General features: G+C 39.8%; 1 protein-coding gene across 2 annotated transcripts in view; it reads right to left on the bottom strand.

The window, feature by feature from the left end:
* The window catches only part of KLHL1 (kelch like family member 1), a 415,060-nt gene that overhangs the window by 210,839 nt on the left and 186,558 nt on the right, over nt 1–17,663 (bottom strand). For both annotated transcript variants that reach the window (XM_044979915.1, XM_044979923.1), the window contains one exon: nt 12,914–13,110. In XM_044979915.1, coding sequence (XP_044835850.1) covers nt 12,914–13,110 — 197 coding nt within the window. The remainder of the gene's footprint in view (nt 1–12,913; nt 13,111–17,663) is intronic.

Here is a 17,663-nt window from a genome sequence, read left to right as displayed (position 1 = left end):
GCCAAAGCTGAGAAACTGGAGATCAAAATACACGCTCCTGTTAAAAGATCCAACCTACAGAAAGGGAGGTGGAAAAAGGGTTGCCAGCTGCTGCAGGATAACAGTAGGACATAGATAGCTGCAGTGGCACAGGAGTCAGCAAACAGAGCTGTAAACAGGGGAGTTTCAGTAGGAGTTTGCAAGGGGAGTTTGCGGGGGAGACTAGGAGAGCTAGGCAGAAGAATAGACAGGCTAGTGAAAGGAGTGTGTGGTGTTTTGCTGGTGTTCTGGTGTCCATTGGGGGTTTGTTTTGCTGTGGGTGGTTGTGGTTTGGTTTGTGTTTCCTGGAATAACAGGTTTTAGGTGGGACGGCTATGACAGATACAGAGGCAGCAGTGGAAGACACAATGAAGATGACTGGATGTAAAAGCTGTGGCATGTACATGATCCTGGAGGGGGTACCTGATAAGAGTTTCATCTGCATGAAGTGCCGCCTGATAGAACTGATGGAAGAAAAGATCTGAGGATTGGAGATGCAGGTGGAAACTCTGGTTGAGTTTAGAAGGGGGTTCAAGGAGATGATGGAGCAAAGACATGAGGAGGCTGAAGGGAAAAACTCAGACTTGCAGATGGAAGCAGGACCAAAGAATTCTGAGGGGAGACTGCTGGGTGAGGAAAGTGGACAGTGAAAGCATGTGACTAAGAGAACCAGGCAGAGAAAAAAGACAGGCTAGTGAAGGAGAAATAGTGCTCAGGAACAGGTTTGCGGTGTTGGAAAATGAAGAAGGGGCACAGCAGGTGGTCGCTGAAGGTGAGAGGTCAAGGAAGAAGAGAAGATCAACTAGTCCTATAGGAAGAGGGGAAGAGTCAATGGACATAACAACACCAAATATGAGCCCCAGGAGAATACAGGATGGGTTGCGGAGGATTGCAAGGGCGAACAGGAATCGAGAGGACTTGCAGCCAGTGGGAGCAGGGGATAGACCAGAGAATCATACTGTCACCAGGAAAAGGCAGGTCTACGTGATTGGGGACTCCTTACTGAGAAGAATAGACAGACCTGTAACTAGAGCTGATCCGGAGAACAGAAGGGTGTGCTGTCTGCCAGGTGCTAAGATACGGGATGTGGACCTGAGGCAGAAAAGGATCATAACAGGAGCAGGAAATAATCCACTTGTACATTCCACACAACTATAGGCCTGTTAGTTTGACATCTGTAGTATGCAAGGTCTTGGAAAAAAATTTGAAGGAGAAAGTAGTTAAGGACATTGAGGTGAATGGTAATTGGGACAAAATACAACATGGTTTTACAAAAGGTAGATTGTGCCAAACCAACCTGATCTCCTTCTTTGAGAAGGTAACAGATTTTTTAGACGAAGGAAATGCAGTGGATCTAATTTACCTTGATTTCAGTAATGCATTTGATACGGTTCCACATGGGGAATTATTAGCTAAATTGGAAAAGATGGGGATCAATGTGAAAATTGAAAGGTGGATAAGGAACTGGTTAAAGGGGAGACTACAACGGATCATACTGAAAGGTGAACTGTCAGGCTGAAAGGAGGTTACTAGTGGAGTTCCTCAGGGACTGGTTTTGAGACCAATCTTATGTAATCTTTTTATTACCGACCTTGGCACAAAAAGTGGGAATGTGCTAATAAAGTCTGCAGATGACAAAAAGCTGGGAGGTAATGCTAATACAGAGAAGGACCAGGATATCATACAGGAAGATCTGGATGATCTTGTAAACTGGAGTAATAGTAATAGGATGAAATTTAATAGTTAAAAGTTCAACCTTATGCATTTAGGGATTTACAAGAATTTTGGTTATAAATTGGGGACACATCAGTTGGTAGTAACAGAGGAGGAGAAGGACCTTGGAGTATTGGTTGATCACAGGATGACTATGAGACGCCAATGTGATATGGCTGTGAAAAAAGCTAATGTGGTCTTGGGATGCATCAGGCATGGTATTTCCAGTAAAGATAAGGAGGTGTTAGTACCATTATACAAGGCACTGGTGAGACTTCATCTGGAATATATTGTGTGCAGTTCTGGTCTCCCGTGTTTAAGAAGGATGAATTCAAACTGGAACAGGTACAGAGAAGGGCTACTAGGATGATCCGAGGAATGGAAAACCTGTCTTATGAAAGGAGACTAAAAGAGCTTGTCTTGTTTAGCCTAACCAAAAGAAGTCTGAGGGGAGATATGATTGCTCTTTCTAAATATATCGGAGGGATAAATATCAGGGAGGAAGATGAATTATTTAAGCTTAGTACCAATGTGAACACAAGAACAAATGGATATAAACTGGACACTAGGAAGTTTAGACTTGAAATTAGATGAAGGTTTCTAACCATTAGAGAAGTGAAGTTCTGTAACAGCCTTCCAAGGGGAGTCGTGGGGGCAAAAGACATATCTGGCTTCAAGTCTAAGGCTGATAAATTTATTTAGGGGATGGTATGATGGGATAGCCTAATTTGGCAATTAATCTATCTTTGATTATTAGCAGGCAAATATGTCCAATGGTCTGTGATGGGATGTTAGATGGGGTGGGATCTGAGTTACTAGAGAGAATTCTTTCCTGGGCGCTGGTTGGTGAGTCTTGCCCACATGCTCAGGGTTTAACTGATCACCATATTTGGGGTCGGGAAGGAATTTTCCTCCAGGGCAGATTGGCAGAGGACCCTGGAGCTTTTTCGCCTTCCTCTGCAGCATGGGGTACGGGTCACTTGCTGGAGGATTCTCTTCACTTTGAGGTCTTTAAACCACGATTTGAGGACTTCAATAACTCAGACATAGTTTAGAGGTTTGTTACAGGATTTGATGGGTGAGATTCTGTGGCCTGTGTTGTGCAGGAGGTCAGACTAGATGATTATAATGGTCCCTTCTGACCTTAAAGTCTATGAGTCTGTGAGACAACAGGCTGACGGAGAGTCAGGAGTCTGCAGCAAGGATGCTGTAACTTGGTCCTTAAGAGACTGGGGGCTATAAAGACTAAGTCATGTCTGTGTAGGGACTTGAGAGGAATGCCCAGGGTAGGTAAGACAGTATAGGTGTAGATATAGGCCTTTGTTAGTTAAAAGTGATTTTCTCAGAGTGCTCTGTGGCTTTTGGCAAAATTAAGCATGCTCTGTTCTGAAGAAGCTGCTTCTGTGTCACTACATACTATTAATATGCACAGCCTGTGGAAGGGAAACTCATCTAGGTGCCTAGCTTATTGGGTTTTCTAGGTATCACGGTTGGTGACCGAGATGTGTAACCTGGAGACTCAGTTGGGAGCTGCAGTTTCTCAACACCAAGACAAGTGGAGGCATGAGCCAGCCATTTGAATGGGATGCACTTGTAAGACTGGAAAAGACCCTAAAATGGGGTGCTTACCTAGCAAACAACATATTTTGGGCAGCAGAATGTTGTTTCTAAGTAAAAAAATTAAAGACTTCTGTTTTCCATATTGTATAGTAGGTGCTAAAGAAAATGATAAATAAAAAGTTACCTTTTTAAACACTGCTTCATACAAAAAGAAGAATTCTCTTTATTGTGTGCAGAGTTTTGAAAACACAATATATTAAACATTTTGACAAACTCTGGTTCAGTAATGTGAGTTACATTCTAGGAAACATTATCTGTCACTATTTGAGAGGATTAATTTGTTTTCACAATTGCTAGAATTGTAGGATTTATTATGTTGTTAGTTTCTAGTTGGCTGGAGGAGAGTTTAAATAGGCATTTCTAAAACAACAATACAATACATAATAAAATGAATGGGATGAGTTCTGCTGCTGCTAAGAGTGCCTCAAGTCTTCTATGATGGACTATCTATACAAAGAAAAATATTATTACAGTTGGCCCATTTTGTGCAAGATGCCATAAAGTTTCAACAGGCACCTTGCAGTTCTATACCTGCTATCTACAGTACACATGGTACAATAATTTATTTTGTAAACACATTACTGACAGACAATAAGAACATCCAGAGAGTCACTGCATGCTTTAAAATACAAATGTGTTATTGCTAACACACTACTAATAGAAGTCACATCAAACTTTAAATGTAAGGCCTTGTCATCCCATCTGCTGCATGAAGAATAGTGTAAGGAGACCCAGCCTAGAAAAAAAAACACGAAAAACAGAGCAACACAATACATACAAAAAAGGCAGCACTTTCACAATACATTGCACCTGCATGCTGTGCTGTACGGATCCCAAAGTACTAGGGATGTTCAAATGAGATTCATCCATAAATGGGGTGTAGTATTCCAAGAAGCCATAGTCTGACTGAAAAGTACAGCATCTTATAATCCTTCTCAGAATTTAGCTGTCAAACATACAGGGGCGGCTCTAGGTATTTTGCCACCCCAAGCACAGCAGGCAGGCTGAGCGCCCCACGTGTCTTGCTGCCCCAGGTACATGTTTGGCATGCTGGTGCCTGGAGCCATCCCTGCAAACACACATAAGTGAAGCATAAACTAAAGCTGTCCCAGATGTCTCTAAAGTAAGCTATATGGTGTGTGCTCAAAGATTTGAGGGTTAAAATGGTAAGAACAGAGATGAGTGGAGGCACTCTAATGAGGAAAGAGGAAAGTCTAGCCAAAGGGGATGTAGAATAGATAAATCATCCTTCCAATGATGACTGGACTTCGAGTCCATTGGCATGAAAAGATGAAAGCAAGTTATGGGGTATGTGTGACACAGAGGTCCATTGGTGGTTCACTATGCTATGTCAGCAACTCTTGTCAGGCTTGATATACTCAATACACTTAACACATTGTTGTCATGATATATACCCAAAAGGTGGCATGTAATTTATCACTGAAAAACTAATAACTCACTGATCATTAATATTCTTGTGTGCTGTATGTATGGGATGTGCACAAAGAGTTACAGTTATGTGTTAGAATTACTGGCTTAAAATGTGTTTGGCAAAAACTGAATAAGCCCAATCTGCCCTAGAAAAAAGATGCATATGTGCTAGTCTGATCAACCTGGTTGTCAAGCAGACACAATGAAGGTACATTTACATAAAAGGTAATAAAACCATCAACCTAGCAAGTGAGGGAGTTTATTGTATATACTATTAATATATTATAAAAGGGTAACATCTTTTATAAAAGCCTGTGACATTTTGGTGATAAATATCATTGTAAAATGTACACATTGACATCATATGAGGAATTATGATACTCACTGCTACCATGCTTTAAAGTCTGTGACCAAACACAGGGAGAAACAGGCTTCCCCCCAGACAGGAAGGAAAGGAGCTCTCTACCTGTCTCAAATATAAAGTGAACATTATGGAATCAAAAAACAATGGAAGCCTCATTTACATATGAATCAGCAGATGGGAAGTCCACAGGAAGGGAAAAAGATAAAGAGGTCATCCTGCCTCTTGATACTGGGTCAATTAATTCTAAGAGATATAAGGGGTGTGATGGGGTCTGCTTACCCCGCGCTATCCCAGACAGTGTTAAGCCCATATTATTGACAGTGGAAGTCCCACCTCTCTGGTGAGACTGGGCATGCTGCAAATGCTCTGGAGGCTGCAGGGAAAGGACCTGTCTGGGAAGCTCCTGCAGAGGTCCACCCACAGCTCCTGACAGCGCTGAAAATCAGAGCCACCCTGGGCCCACCAGCACCCCGGTGACTACAGGAGCCATCGGAGGCGACCAACCCCACTGACCACAGAGAACCTGACATCTCATGGGAGACCCCAACACAGACTCTAGTAGGAAGTGACCCCGGGAAGGTGACAGAGTGGTACCTCCCACCCGGGAAACCTCAGTGTGTTTTGGTAGGACCCCCCCGCTGAGTCAGTGGCAAGCCGCTATGCCACAGTTAGGGCCCTGGGTTGGGGCCCAGTGGAGTCGGGTAGGCCCAGGCCCCACTGGGCCCACAACACCCCTTAGTGGGTGCCCCGACTTTATAGACTCTAGCTGCTAGGCCCTGCTGCCCCGCACTGAAGGGTGGCTCTATAGACTCCGGCCGCTAGGCCATGCTGCCCTGCACTGAAGGGTGGCTCTGTAGACTCTGGCCGCTAGGCCCTGCTGCCCTGCATCAAGGGCTGCTTCATAGACTTCGTCCGCTAGGCTGCACTGGCCCACACTGAAGGGCTGCTTTATAGACTGTGACCGATAGCCCACGCTGCCTTGACCCTAGGGGCGTGGACCATCACAAGGGGAAAGAGAGCACCATTTTGGCACATTTTACCTAGGAAAGGGAAACCAGCACGTTGTACTTCTGTGAAAGGTCCTGACTGAGAGAAAGTCAGCCATGGCTGGAAAGAAGAAAGACTGGTAAGAAATCTACCTTGAATCAAGACTAGATTGTTGAGTTAGGTCTCAGACACTGGAAAGCATCTTTTACTTTTATTCGCTTCTACCCATTTTTATCTTTATCCCTTGTACTTGAATTCACTTAACAACTCTCTATTCTTGTGAATAAACTTGTTTTACTTTTAATCTCAACCAATACAGTACTATGTTTGAATTGAAGCAATTGTTACTTATAAAAGTAATAAGCTGTGCTTTTGTCTCCTTAAAAAAGTAATGAACCTTATTGATCCCTGAGTGTTTCCAGAGAGGGCTGGACACTTCAGGGCAGATGAAAGTTGGGACTGGGGGGTGTATTGGGTTCCCCTGCTAATAGTAACCAAAGCTGATGGAGACCAGGGTGCTGTTGTGTTGTGGCAATCTACCAGAGACAGACTGCTGAACCAGGGTGCACAGCACACAGACATTTAAGCACTGTGTGTTTGTCTGCTGGCTGTTTGTTGTTCAGGTTATGAGCCACAACAGCAGAACATTTAAGGCACCTAAGATTAAAGGGTAGGTGGTGACAAAACCCCTTACTGCTCTGGGTTGAACCTCAAAACAGTAGGATCACAGTAGGATCACGGTGATCATGGTGTTTAGGATTAGACATGTAGTATGCAATGGGATGCAAACATTCTGTTGAGATATACACATTCAGAAATGCTCAAAAACTATGTTGAATAGGCAAGAGAAGAATGCACAAATTACTATAATGATGACACAAGCACCCCTGCTTTTGCTCCCCACACCATCCACCACCTTATATGTGCACAAGTACACTCCCATTACACAATATGCCAGCAGTAGTCTGGTTAAGGGTAAATGCAGGTAACCAGTTTACCCACTTTTCATTTGGGGAATATGGAGTTTAGTTTAAGTGATTTTACCCTTTTTTTAAAACCACTACACCACTACATGCCAGTGGTTGTAGAAGAAAAATACAATCAGATGGTCTCTCTGAAAAGAGAGAGTCCAGCAAGAAGACTGTTGCAATAGTCCAAGCAAGAAATAATTAAGGAATTAATCAAATGTTAATTAGAGAAGGAACTGTTTACTGTTACTCTAGTTTGAGATTTTTAAAATGTTGACTTTTTTAAGTCTACAAGAGTGAATGATCAGATTGTTATGGACTGTAAAAGCCATGCTGCAGGCAAAAAGTCCCAGCCAGGAGTGTAATATAACCAGGAGTCTTGGGTGAAGGACATTCAGTGTGTGTGTGTGTGTGTGTGTGTGTGTGTGTGTGTCTGTGTGTGTGCACGTAAAGCAAAAAGGATTGTTAACCTCTTCCTTTCTGATATTTATTTTGCAGTTTGGAAGGAACAGTTGGAAAAAGGGGTAAAAGGGGACAAGGGAAGAGTTCCTGTTGTGAAAAAATGGGTATTTAAAGATAGATTTCCTAGTATTCCAGGCATACTATTTAACATACACTACTTTCTGTAGTTAAATGCAACAGTTTCAAAATCATGTTTCAAAGTATTAATCTGATTACAAACAGAAAGTGAGTTCATTTGTTGAAGTAAGGATAGAATTTTGACCAAAGTAATTTACACTGCAACAATTCATTTCATATTCAGAAGAGCAGGAAGCAGCCTTAGGTCATCCCTTGACCATACTGTTTGACCATATCACACTATTTGGAAATAAGCAAGAAACTTTTATGCATCCCCCAGAAAAAAACAAAAACACAAATTAACACACACAAACAAAGACAAAAGCCAAAACCAAAAACACCAACTAACCAAACCAAAGCTGCCTAGCCATCTTGTGAACTCCCACTCCTGGGCATCTTTTAGGTACCTACATTTGAAAATCTGCTCCCAAAGTGCTTAATAATTCACTTTTGAAAATTTTGACTTTTTTGGCTTTTCTTCCTGGTTTGGGACAATATTGTTTTCCACAAAATCTCAGCAATTTTCACTCAAATTAAATGCCACAGTATTTCATTTTGTGAACACAAGCACATTCCTGCAGCTGGCATGTTTCAGTGTTTCTGAAATGAAATATGCTCCCCAGGCTCCCAGGGAGCCCACCGGGTGGGTTTCTGAGAGGCTGGATAGATGTTCAAGGAAGCTGGGTAAACACCATACAATTTTCCAACCTGCTTGATTTCCATTGAAAGTTTTGACAAAATGTCATGCTCCCATCAGAATGTTTCAATTTCAATAAATCGGCATTTTCTGGGAGATAAATTATGCAGCAGAAAATTTCTGACCAGCTCTACTATTAACCATTATTAGTATGAAACCTCACTATAGCATTTTTAAATTAAATCTCTGTTACAAAATAGGAAGATGATAGGTGTGGCGTTGAGGGGTAGGGTGGGAATCAAACATAGTGATGAGCTTTTATATTGTTCCTGATTTAACAGGAAAATGTATCAACATAATATCCTGAATGATCATTTGTAGTTATGGAAATTAAGGTCCAGCATTTAAGCACATGCTTAATCACTAGAGTAGTCCCCATTTATGCTTTTCTATGCACAAAGAGAAGCAATGTGTTTACAGACTGAATAACTTATTTTAGATTGTGACACTGATCAACAAGGAAGAACTAAATTAAAGTCTCTGTGAGGAGTGGGGTGTGTGAGAACCAAATTTTGGTTGTTCCTGCAACATAGTCAGAATTCTTAGGAAATTAAAAGTTCAGTGTATAGAAAATAGATTTCACTGTGACAACTCATCTGCTTAAAATTAAGCGTGTGCTTAGGTCCTTTGCTGGATTAGGAACAATGAGCCCAACTGTATGAAGTACTGTAAACCTCTTGAAAAATGCTGAGTGACTTCAACTCCCATTTCATACTATGGGAGTTGAAAGTGTTCTGCACCTCACATGTGATGAATACAGCTATGAAACTGACACCTTTGGTTTATGTGCACTTAACCTTTAAATATCTAAGAATTCTGATTGTGTTGCAGGGACAGCAGCCATGTTGTTCACACATATTATGCTTCTCATCAAAAATTTACTTCTGTTCTTATTAAAATAAATATTATTCATACTGAAAATATATATTTGACACATCGTCCAAGGGCAAGAGGGGAGAGAACAAGGCCCTAGACAGAGCTCTCTCTCCAATAAGACTAACAACAATTTAAATTTGCTGTATTTGAAACCTATATGCTGCTTTTGGTTTTGGATTGCCTGATTTTTACTAACTTTTATGCTTCTTTTCCCTCATTTATTTCCCCCCATAGATATTTTTAGTAACATTCCCCCCCACACACACACACACGTTCTCTCCCATTTGGCTTTTACATTACAAGCATGTAACAAATTTCTCACTGAAGACCAAGTAGAATAGAAAACACAAATGGCCCAATGTATCCATGTATGGAGAGGAGCCTATGCCTGTGAAAGTGGGATTTCTGCCTCTTTGGGATACTACCCATTTCATAGCACTTCCTCCAGAAGGGTTCAATGGTAGCTGAAAGAGAAGGGGCAAGGGGAAGAAGGGAGAGTATGAGGGAGACAGCTGTGTTCCTCCAGATTCTCCTTTTCCAAACCATTGAGCATTAGGATCAAATGTTAAAAACAGCACTATATTTTACCGACTTGCACTGCTTTTCATTCTCTTCTTTGGAACCACGCCAACCCCAAGGGGTATCCCATAACAGTACAATACATGTAAGCTCTTGGAAGCATGTCTTCAACAGAAGGCATGCTGCCATGGATGGGAAAAGTTGGTGGGATTTAGTGTCAAGGTGGCTAGAAGGGCCATCTATGCCAATGCACCCCAGCTCCTATGGCTCCTCCAGAATTCATGGCCGAAGAACAGTTGAAATTCCATCTTCCTTCATGATAGTGACTCCCATCTTTGCGACAGAAGAATGGGAAAAATGGAACAACTGTCAATTCACAGAGTTCCTTTCTCCTATTGAGCTGTTGTCCAGTAGGAGAGAATGGAGTTTATAAAAACAAACTGATAAACTAGAGTTTATTGACATTTTCCCTCCATTTATAATAACAAATATATTATAATGAAAATTGAACATTCAGTGACTGAGACCTAAATTAGTAATGAATTGATTAATCTTTAGGTGCAGCATGGCATAATTTAAAAACAAAGTAAAAATGTATCATGTCATTATAGGGAAAACATGAAAGCAGAAATGGTCAACAGGGGGGTTATCACTTGGTGAATGTAATGTTTAACAGATATAAGATACTGAGAATGAGAATTTCTTGGTTCTATCTCAGTGTAAGAATGCTTTTATCTTTTGAAGACAATTTTTTGAATCATTTCATTTTCTGCCGTTATTCTTTGGCTGGTTGATATTTATGACCCATTAACAAAATATATTGTCTTTGGATTACCACTTCTATATTCTCTAAGTGTCCATGTAGCCAGCTTTAATTCCCTACTCATTGGGTTGGTATAATATAATCATTTTAGTGATAAATATCTAGTCACAAGTACAATGTTTCTGAAGTTTGGAAAAAAAAAAGTTTAAAAAATAATAAAAAACAACCCTGTTCTTTAACTTTTCAACAACCTTTGAAGATCTCCAGTGTTTTCCAAGTTTTCCCCTGGTTTTTTTTTCCCACTGTTTCCATTATGATATTCTAACAGTGCTGTAGATCATATGAGAAATTATTTAGGTCTTGTAGTTAAGAAAATTAGCTAGAGAAACGTCAATTCACCTATTTCCATATTTTTTTCATATCTGAAATTACCTTTTGGTTTCATAAAAAGTAAACACACTTGAATCTTGAAAGTATGCATTCATTCATCCTTTCTATAGACTTGAAGTCAGAAACATTCATAAGGAATCATTATTTATTTGGTTGGCCCTCCAAAAATGTTAAACTTTTTACAAGTAAAAATGTAATGTAAAACACTACAGCTAAGGGATTATAAATTACTCATTATTCACAATAAAACTGATTTTGTAAAGATGCATAAATGTGACTCTGTAGTTCATGTATCAAATAATCAGACATGTATAGGATAAAGATTTCCGTGAGTTAGAGGATCATTTATGTACACAGAAAAATACACATACTGGTATGTGCACATTTGCATATTTATCATGATTGCAAAGTCAGCTATGATAATGTAGCTATATATGCAATTACAATTAAACATACAACTTGGGTCTTGGTTTTGAATATCTGGCCTTCAAAATGTACTTCTAGAGTTTACCATCTTGACAAAGTAACTTAAGATAAAGGCCAACTTATTAGTTACAACTGGTTTCCTTGCTGGCCTACAGTCCTTGCTTGGGCAATTTTCCCACTGCATGAAATTCAATGTTTGCTTACCAGCTTGAAGATCAGGCCCCCTGTCTTCAAGCAGCTGTGCATAAGCTACTCAGATCTCAGAAACAGATTCAAAATAATCACTGAAGTAAATTAGATATATCAGATACGAGTAATCAATTCCGCTGTAACAAAAAACTCCAAAATCAAACCAAATCAAGCAAGTGTAATGACAAAAAAATTTTTTTTATAATGAAATGAATTTCATTTTCATATATTCAGTAGACCATTACAAAGGCCAATATCTGCACTAAATAAGTGCCAGGTTCTTGACCTATGGAACTTACATTCTAAGGCACAGAGGTTTCAATACATATTTTGAAACTTCTGTAATAGTATACGGATATTCACATGCATATAATGCCATCAGCATTAGTGGTCTGAAAACATATGTGTTATTATATGGTACTTAATAATCATGCAATAGAACAAGTGTGCTTTTTAAAATGAAGAACTGGCTGGAGAAACCAAGCAGCTGCATCAAAAACTTTCCTATTACTTCACTAATAATTTCAATCTAGACCAGAAGGGACCATTATCTCTCTCGAGGTGATAGGTGATCCGGTCTCCATGTAAACCTAATCTCATGAGCCAGATGTTCTTAATTGCAGCAAACCGTGCAGAATTAAATTACTACAGATAGGTTTTGGTATTTTAGTAGGCAACATTTTTACTACAGTGATTCCGATTAATTTCTAATAATGTTAATGTGATATCAGCCTGTGGGTTGTAGTGGGTATAATTTAAAGCACTGTATGATATAGAATCTGTAGCTCTTTTCTAAATGATCATTTTAATCATTAATGCACATGAGAGGGAAGAGAAAAGGCAAAAACAAATACATTGAAGAGATTTTGTTTTGCCTGTTCTCTTCCCTTTCATGTGCATTAATGATTAAAATTATCATTTAAAAAGAACTACAGATTTTATATCATACAGAACATTAAATTATATTCTTAAATACACTGAAGAATATCATTAAGTATAAAGCTTCCCTATAGCCAAAGCAGGCACAATAGAAACCCTTATTAAAATTATTTTGAGGCCTGAAGATTCATTTTCACAGTATAAACATTAACCTAATAAAACAGTATGCTACTGTGATTTACAGCACATCCTGAACAGTGTCTTAGCAGTTAACTGCATTCACCATTCAGGGTGAGATTCCGATGACCTTATTCTACTTCAGTACCACACTCCACGAGCAGCCCCACTAGCTTTAGTAGGATCACTTGTGGAGTATGGCACTATTCAATAAGAATAATGGCAACAGAATTGTTTCTCCAATGCTAGTGAGATACTTTGAAATTAATATATATGACTCACATTAGTATAATTGAAATATACTGAAATTGCTTTACCATGGTGTAGCTGTGAGCCACCTTCATAAGATCTGTGCACCCCTGTGCATCAGCAAATGCTCGTATTCCCAAACAGTTGGATGGATGTAAAAGCTTCATTAGAAAATGGCAGCAAACCTCAACTACTTGTGGGAGTTGAAGGAGGCAGGCAGCTGCCAGAAGGTTTTCAATGGTGTCCTCCTTCAATTCCAAGCAACCTGAAAAAGAGATTAAGATACACATTAAGATACAGATTATTTCCTGTATGTGTGTCTACATAAGAAAACAATTGCCCAATGGGATTTTAGCAAACAAGTCAGTAATAAATAAAGGCTAAACTGCTGTATGATGGTCAGATGACAACCTTAACATCAACATTTATTATTGCAGAACCCTGCCTTGGTGGCATATGGGAATCAGAGTTAACTCTCCATTGGCCATCAACAGCCAATTTGTAGGTAGTACAGAGTTGGATGGTTGCAGATGTGCAGAAGCAAGGTCACACAATGGGAATTTTTAAAATTGTTTCTATACTTAAAATATGCCTATCAGGCAAATCAAACGCTTGCGCTTTGGCTTAGAGTCTTTCAGGCTCTTATAGAACCTCAAGTTGGCCAAATGTAATTTTTAGACTAAAAAAAACCACAAAAAAGTGAGTGGGTATTTTTTAGGCCAGGCTAAATGGAGGACAGAAGAGGGTATGATATGGAGGACTTATGGAAGGTAATATTTTAACTGTTTTCATGCTCAGTCCTCAAACTCTGAAACTAATGCCATGGAACTATTAAGTCTTCAAGAACACCTTCTAAGTTATATGCAGTCTTAACCTTTAAAGCATCTTGCATTATTAAAATCTGATTTTCAAAATAATAATTATAATATTTTCTAAATATATGTAAGCAGGGTCTGAATGAGCTCTCCTTTGACAGCTACCTGGGGAGGGGAAAAGACTTCAGGAGCAGAATGTATTTACATGAACACACCTACTCTGCCTAGATATCCAGCAGGCAGAGCTGTGTTGCCCAAAGTGATCAACTTTGGCTGGTGTTGGGTCACAAATCACTTTAGTACTGAATGCAGGGGTTGTGAAATGTTATTATCGATGTTGGTATCTTTATTGTATGAGCAAAGGGGGGCAGAACTTTTCTTAGCCTGTCCTGATTTAGGGGTCACCCTCAACTAAAAGGAACTAGCTAAGACAGGGGATTGAATGCCAGACCTAGTGAAAATGCGGGGGAGGGGGATGGACAGCTGTCAATGCTGGGAGGTGGGCTCTATTGCAGAGCCTCAGGTATGGTTTAACCTGCTCCTCCCCATTGTTTAAAAGACAGAACTAAGTAAGGCTCCATTAGGAGTCTTTTGTTTTGTTAAATGCTTACTAAAGGTGAAATCACTTATTGCTGGGAAGACATTTCTGTCCAGCCCGCTTAAGTTCCTCCACTGGTAGCTGACAGTCACTGACAACTGAAAATCACTAAGAGTTGGGTGAAAACCTCAAGAGACTGACCTACAGAGGTCAGAGTATAGAAGCATGTGGTAAAAGGTGACTGTGTGCACAGCAGCGGCTGGCAGGGCAGCCTGGGGAGCGGAATGGTGGTTGACGGGGTGGCCAGCCAAAGCAAGTGCTCAGATGACGGCGCAACTATGATGCCTTCTCCCTGCCCCAGGTGGAAAGTGAACTAGCACATATGCACCCCTGAACCCAGAGTCCTCACTGACCCAGGACAACCACTGTGAGTGGGGTGTGGTGAGGGAGGACAGAGGGTCACAGTAAAGGAAATTTTGGTTGCAGAACTCAAGAACATGAATCAGCAGACAATGCTCTATGCACTCTGAGGTGGGTGTCCTGCTCTTGGTTTTATGTTTATGAATCCTGCTTACAGCATTTTCCCTATTCAATGTTGGTGACTTCCTACACTCAGACTCTGTGCTTGTGAGAGGGGAAGTATTGCCTCATAGAGACATCTGGGCCAGTGTGTAATTTTCCCAGGTTACTGGGTGAGGGCTCAAGCTGGTTCTATGTGTTGTATTGTTGAGAAGGAACCCCTAGATATTGAACTCAGCCCTGGTTACTGCTGATTCCACCTGGCAGAAGGTTTACACATATAAGTAACAAAAGATGATAGAGTTCAGAGTAATATTAGTGACAAGGATTTGAAATATGGATGGCATAGCCTCCCTTATACAATGCTCATGGTGATGACTTAAACGCCACAATTTATGAAATTACTAAAGACAAGGGGAAGCTGGTCTCCATGGGTGGGTGTCTCAAGGATTTCAGTGGACTTCAGTGTTTCATCACTTAAATACAGTGACACATCTCATAAAAATATTATAGATTCATTTAGATAAGAGAAGAAAAGTAAGATTCATCATGACAAAGGGCTGAAGGAAGTGGTAACTTAGAAAATATTTTTGATATATTGGACTAAACATCTCTGTATCACAATGTCCAAGCTCCCACTGGCTTCAGTAATACAGGATTGAGACCCTAGATTATTATATGACTGTAAAGGCCTCGGTTCACTGGCTTCAATGGACAACTCATAATACATGAGTATTTGCAGGAATGGAGTCCAAACCTCCAAATTTTTGAATGTTTGTTCACAGCTATAATTAAAAAAGGCTTAACATGTGAGGACGTCAGGGTAAATTTCAGTCAAGTTATAATATACAAGCATGGACTTTTTAGATCATAAAGGTTTTTGAGGTAAAAAAGGCCAGATATTAAAACTGATACAACACTTGACATTAACCAAAAGGTCATAATTTCAATAATTATATTCCATTTTTAGTTATCATTTCACAGTTCATGCTTTATCTTCTAGATTTAGTAATACATCTCAAACACCAATAAGTAGAAAACATGCAATGTTGCATCATCATAATGAGAGTACCACTACAAAACATTACCTAAATTATAAAGATTACAAATTAGAGGTCATTGGGGAAGAAATAAATAGGAAACTATGGAAATTAATACATGCAAAAGTACAATACTTAAGGTGCTTTCTGAAAAAGCATGCTAAGAAACTAGCACTTTGATTTTACTTTTCCTGTACTGAACAAAACATTTAAAAATATAAGGCAAAGATTAAAATGCATATTAATCTTGCTGTTTAAAGTAATAGAGTTTCACTATTAGATAACTTCATGTTTTTCCACATCCAAGTTTTGTGTTCACTGTCATACTAAGGAAAACAAAATACAAGCCTTAAATCTATCGCCTATTACTGAACAATTCTGAAAATTTTCTTGGCATCTTAAAATAAAACAGCACTAGAATTATATTTAAAGGAAAACCCACCACTTTATCTTTTGATATAAAAAACAAAATGCATTAGCCATAGAATGGAATGTAAATTTCTGACCTTCTCTCCTTCTTCTCTTTTAAAACAATAAGGGCTTGATATAACAGGGAACAAAAACAATTGTTCTTCACTAGAATTAGTTTAAATGTACCCATCAAAAGCTCTAAAAATATGTAAAGATATTAAACAAATTCCAAAATAGGACTAACATCTAAAGACTAAAACCTTTGATCATTACCCCAAATTCAAACAATTCTTCCCTTCATGTGTAAAATAGTTAAAGCTTGGAAAAGTGAGCTCTAGCAGACCGAAGTGGGGAGGTGCATTCCAGGTTGCAGGATCCTCCATCTAGAATGAGCTGGCACCAGACCTCTCACAATTAAATTAGAAAACTATCTGCTTGAAGACCTCAGCTGTTTCCAATTGTCATGACATCACACAACGAGAAAGCAGTCAGTGAAATTCAAGGCATTATACTAAAAAAACCCTGAACAAATTATTTAGAGCCAACAATTTATTTGATCAATATAGCCATCCTCTATTAAAACTATACATCAATAGGCTTTTTTAAAAAAAATATATTTATTACTCAAACTTATTCAACAAAGGATTTATATGAACATATTTCAGCTAAAGACTGATCATGAGTAACTTGATGCAACTATTGCTTCAAGTAGGTGCTATTCATAATTGCATTTTGTGAATGATCACTTAAGGAATATTGCATTGTTTGTGCTCCCTAACGGGATGACTTCTATACATAAAAACAGTTATCAAGAGACCAACATGAACACTTACAGTGTGAATGTTCATGCAAATATACATTCACATAAGTATTGGCATATGGACACATATGAATGTAAAACTGCCTTTACACAAGTATTCTAGAGAATGAAATTTTGCTCACATGAATATTTGCAAATACCAAAGCAGCTGAACAAGGAGTCCCATAATTTGAGAGTTTTACCCCTGCTCATTTGCTAGCATCTTCTGACCTCCCAGCAGCAACCTCTGGTCCCATGACCCACAGAAGCCATTCTGTAGTTCTCTATCAGTTCATTCCTCTCCTTCACTCACTTATGAAACATGGATAGAATAAAGAATCAATTGCTGAACAGGGGAGTTATCCTTCTTCTGTTCTACAGTGGAACACTTCCAGATGGGTGCATGGCCCACACCCTCCTCATTTTCTCTAGGTGGAACACAATGCTGATGACTGACTTAAAGACAGGCACATTCTGACTGTCTTCAGGTGTAAAGTTCTGAGCGGCTCAGCCCGCCGCCACTCTGGGATTTCCACCACCAGCTCCTGCCAGCCGGGCTCCCACCACCTGTCCCACTCAGTGCCCGCTGCTGGCCTGGGGTTCCTTCCCCCAGGCTGGCAGTGGGCTGTGAGCCCACCTGGCAGGAGCCGGCGGCCGAAACGCCAGAGCAGCGGTGGGCTGATCTGCTCAGCCCGC

The sequence above is a fragment of the Mauremys mutica genome, chromosome 1, assembly GCF_020497125.1.
Source record: "Mauremys mutica isolate MM-2020 ecotype Southern chromosome 1, ASM2049712v1, whole genome shotgun sequence".
Lineage (NCBI taxonomy): Eukaryota > Metazoa > Chordata > Testudines > Geoemydidae > Mauremys > Mauremys mutica.
This window is presented reverse-complemented; position numbering and strand designations above follow the sequence as displayed.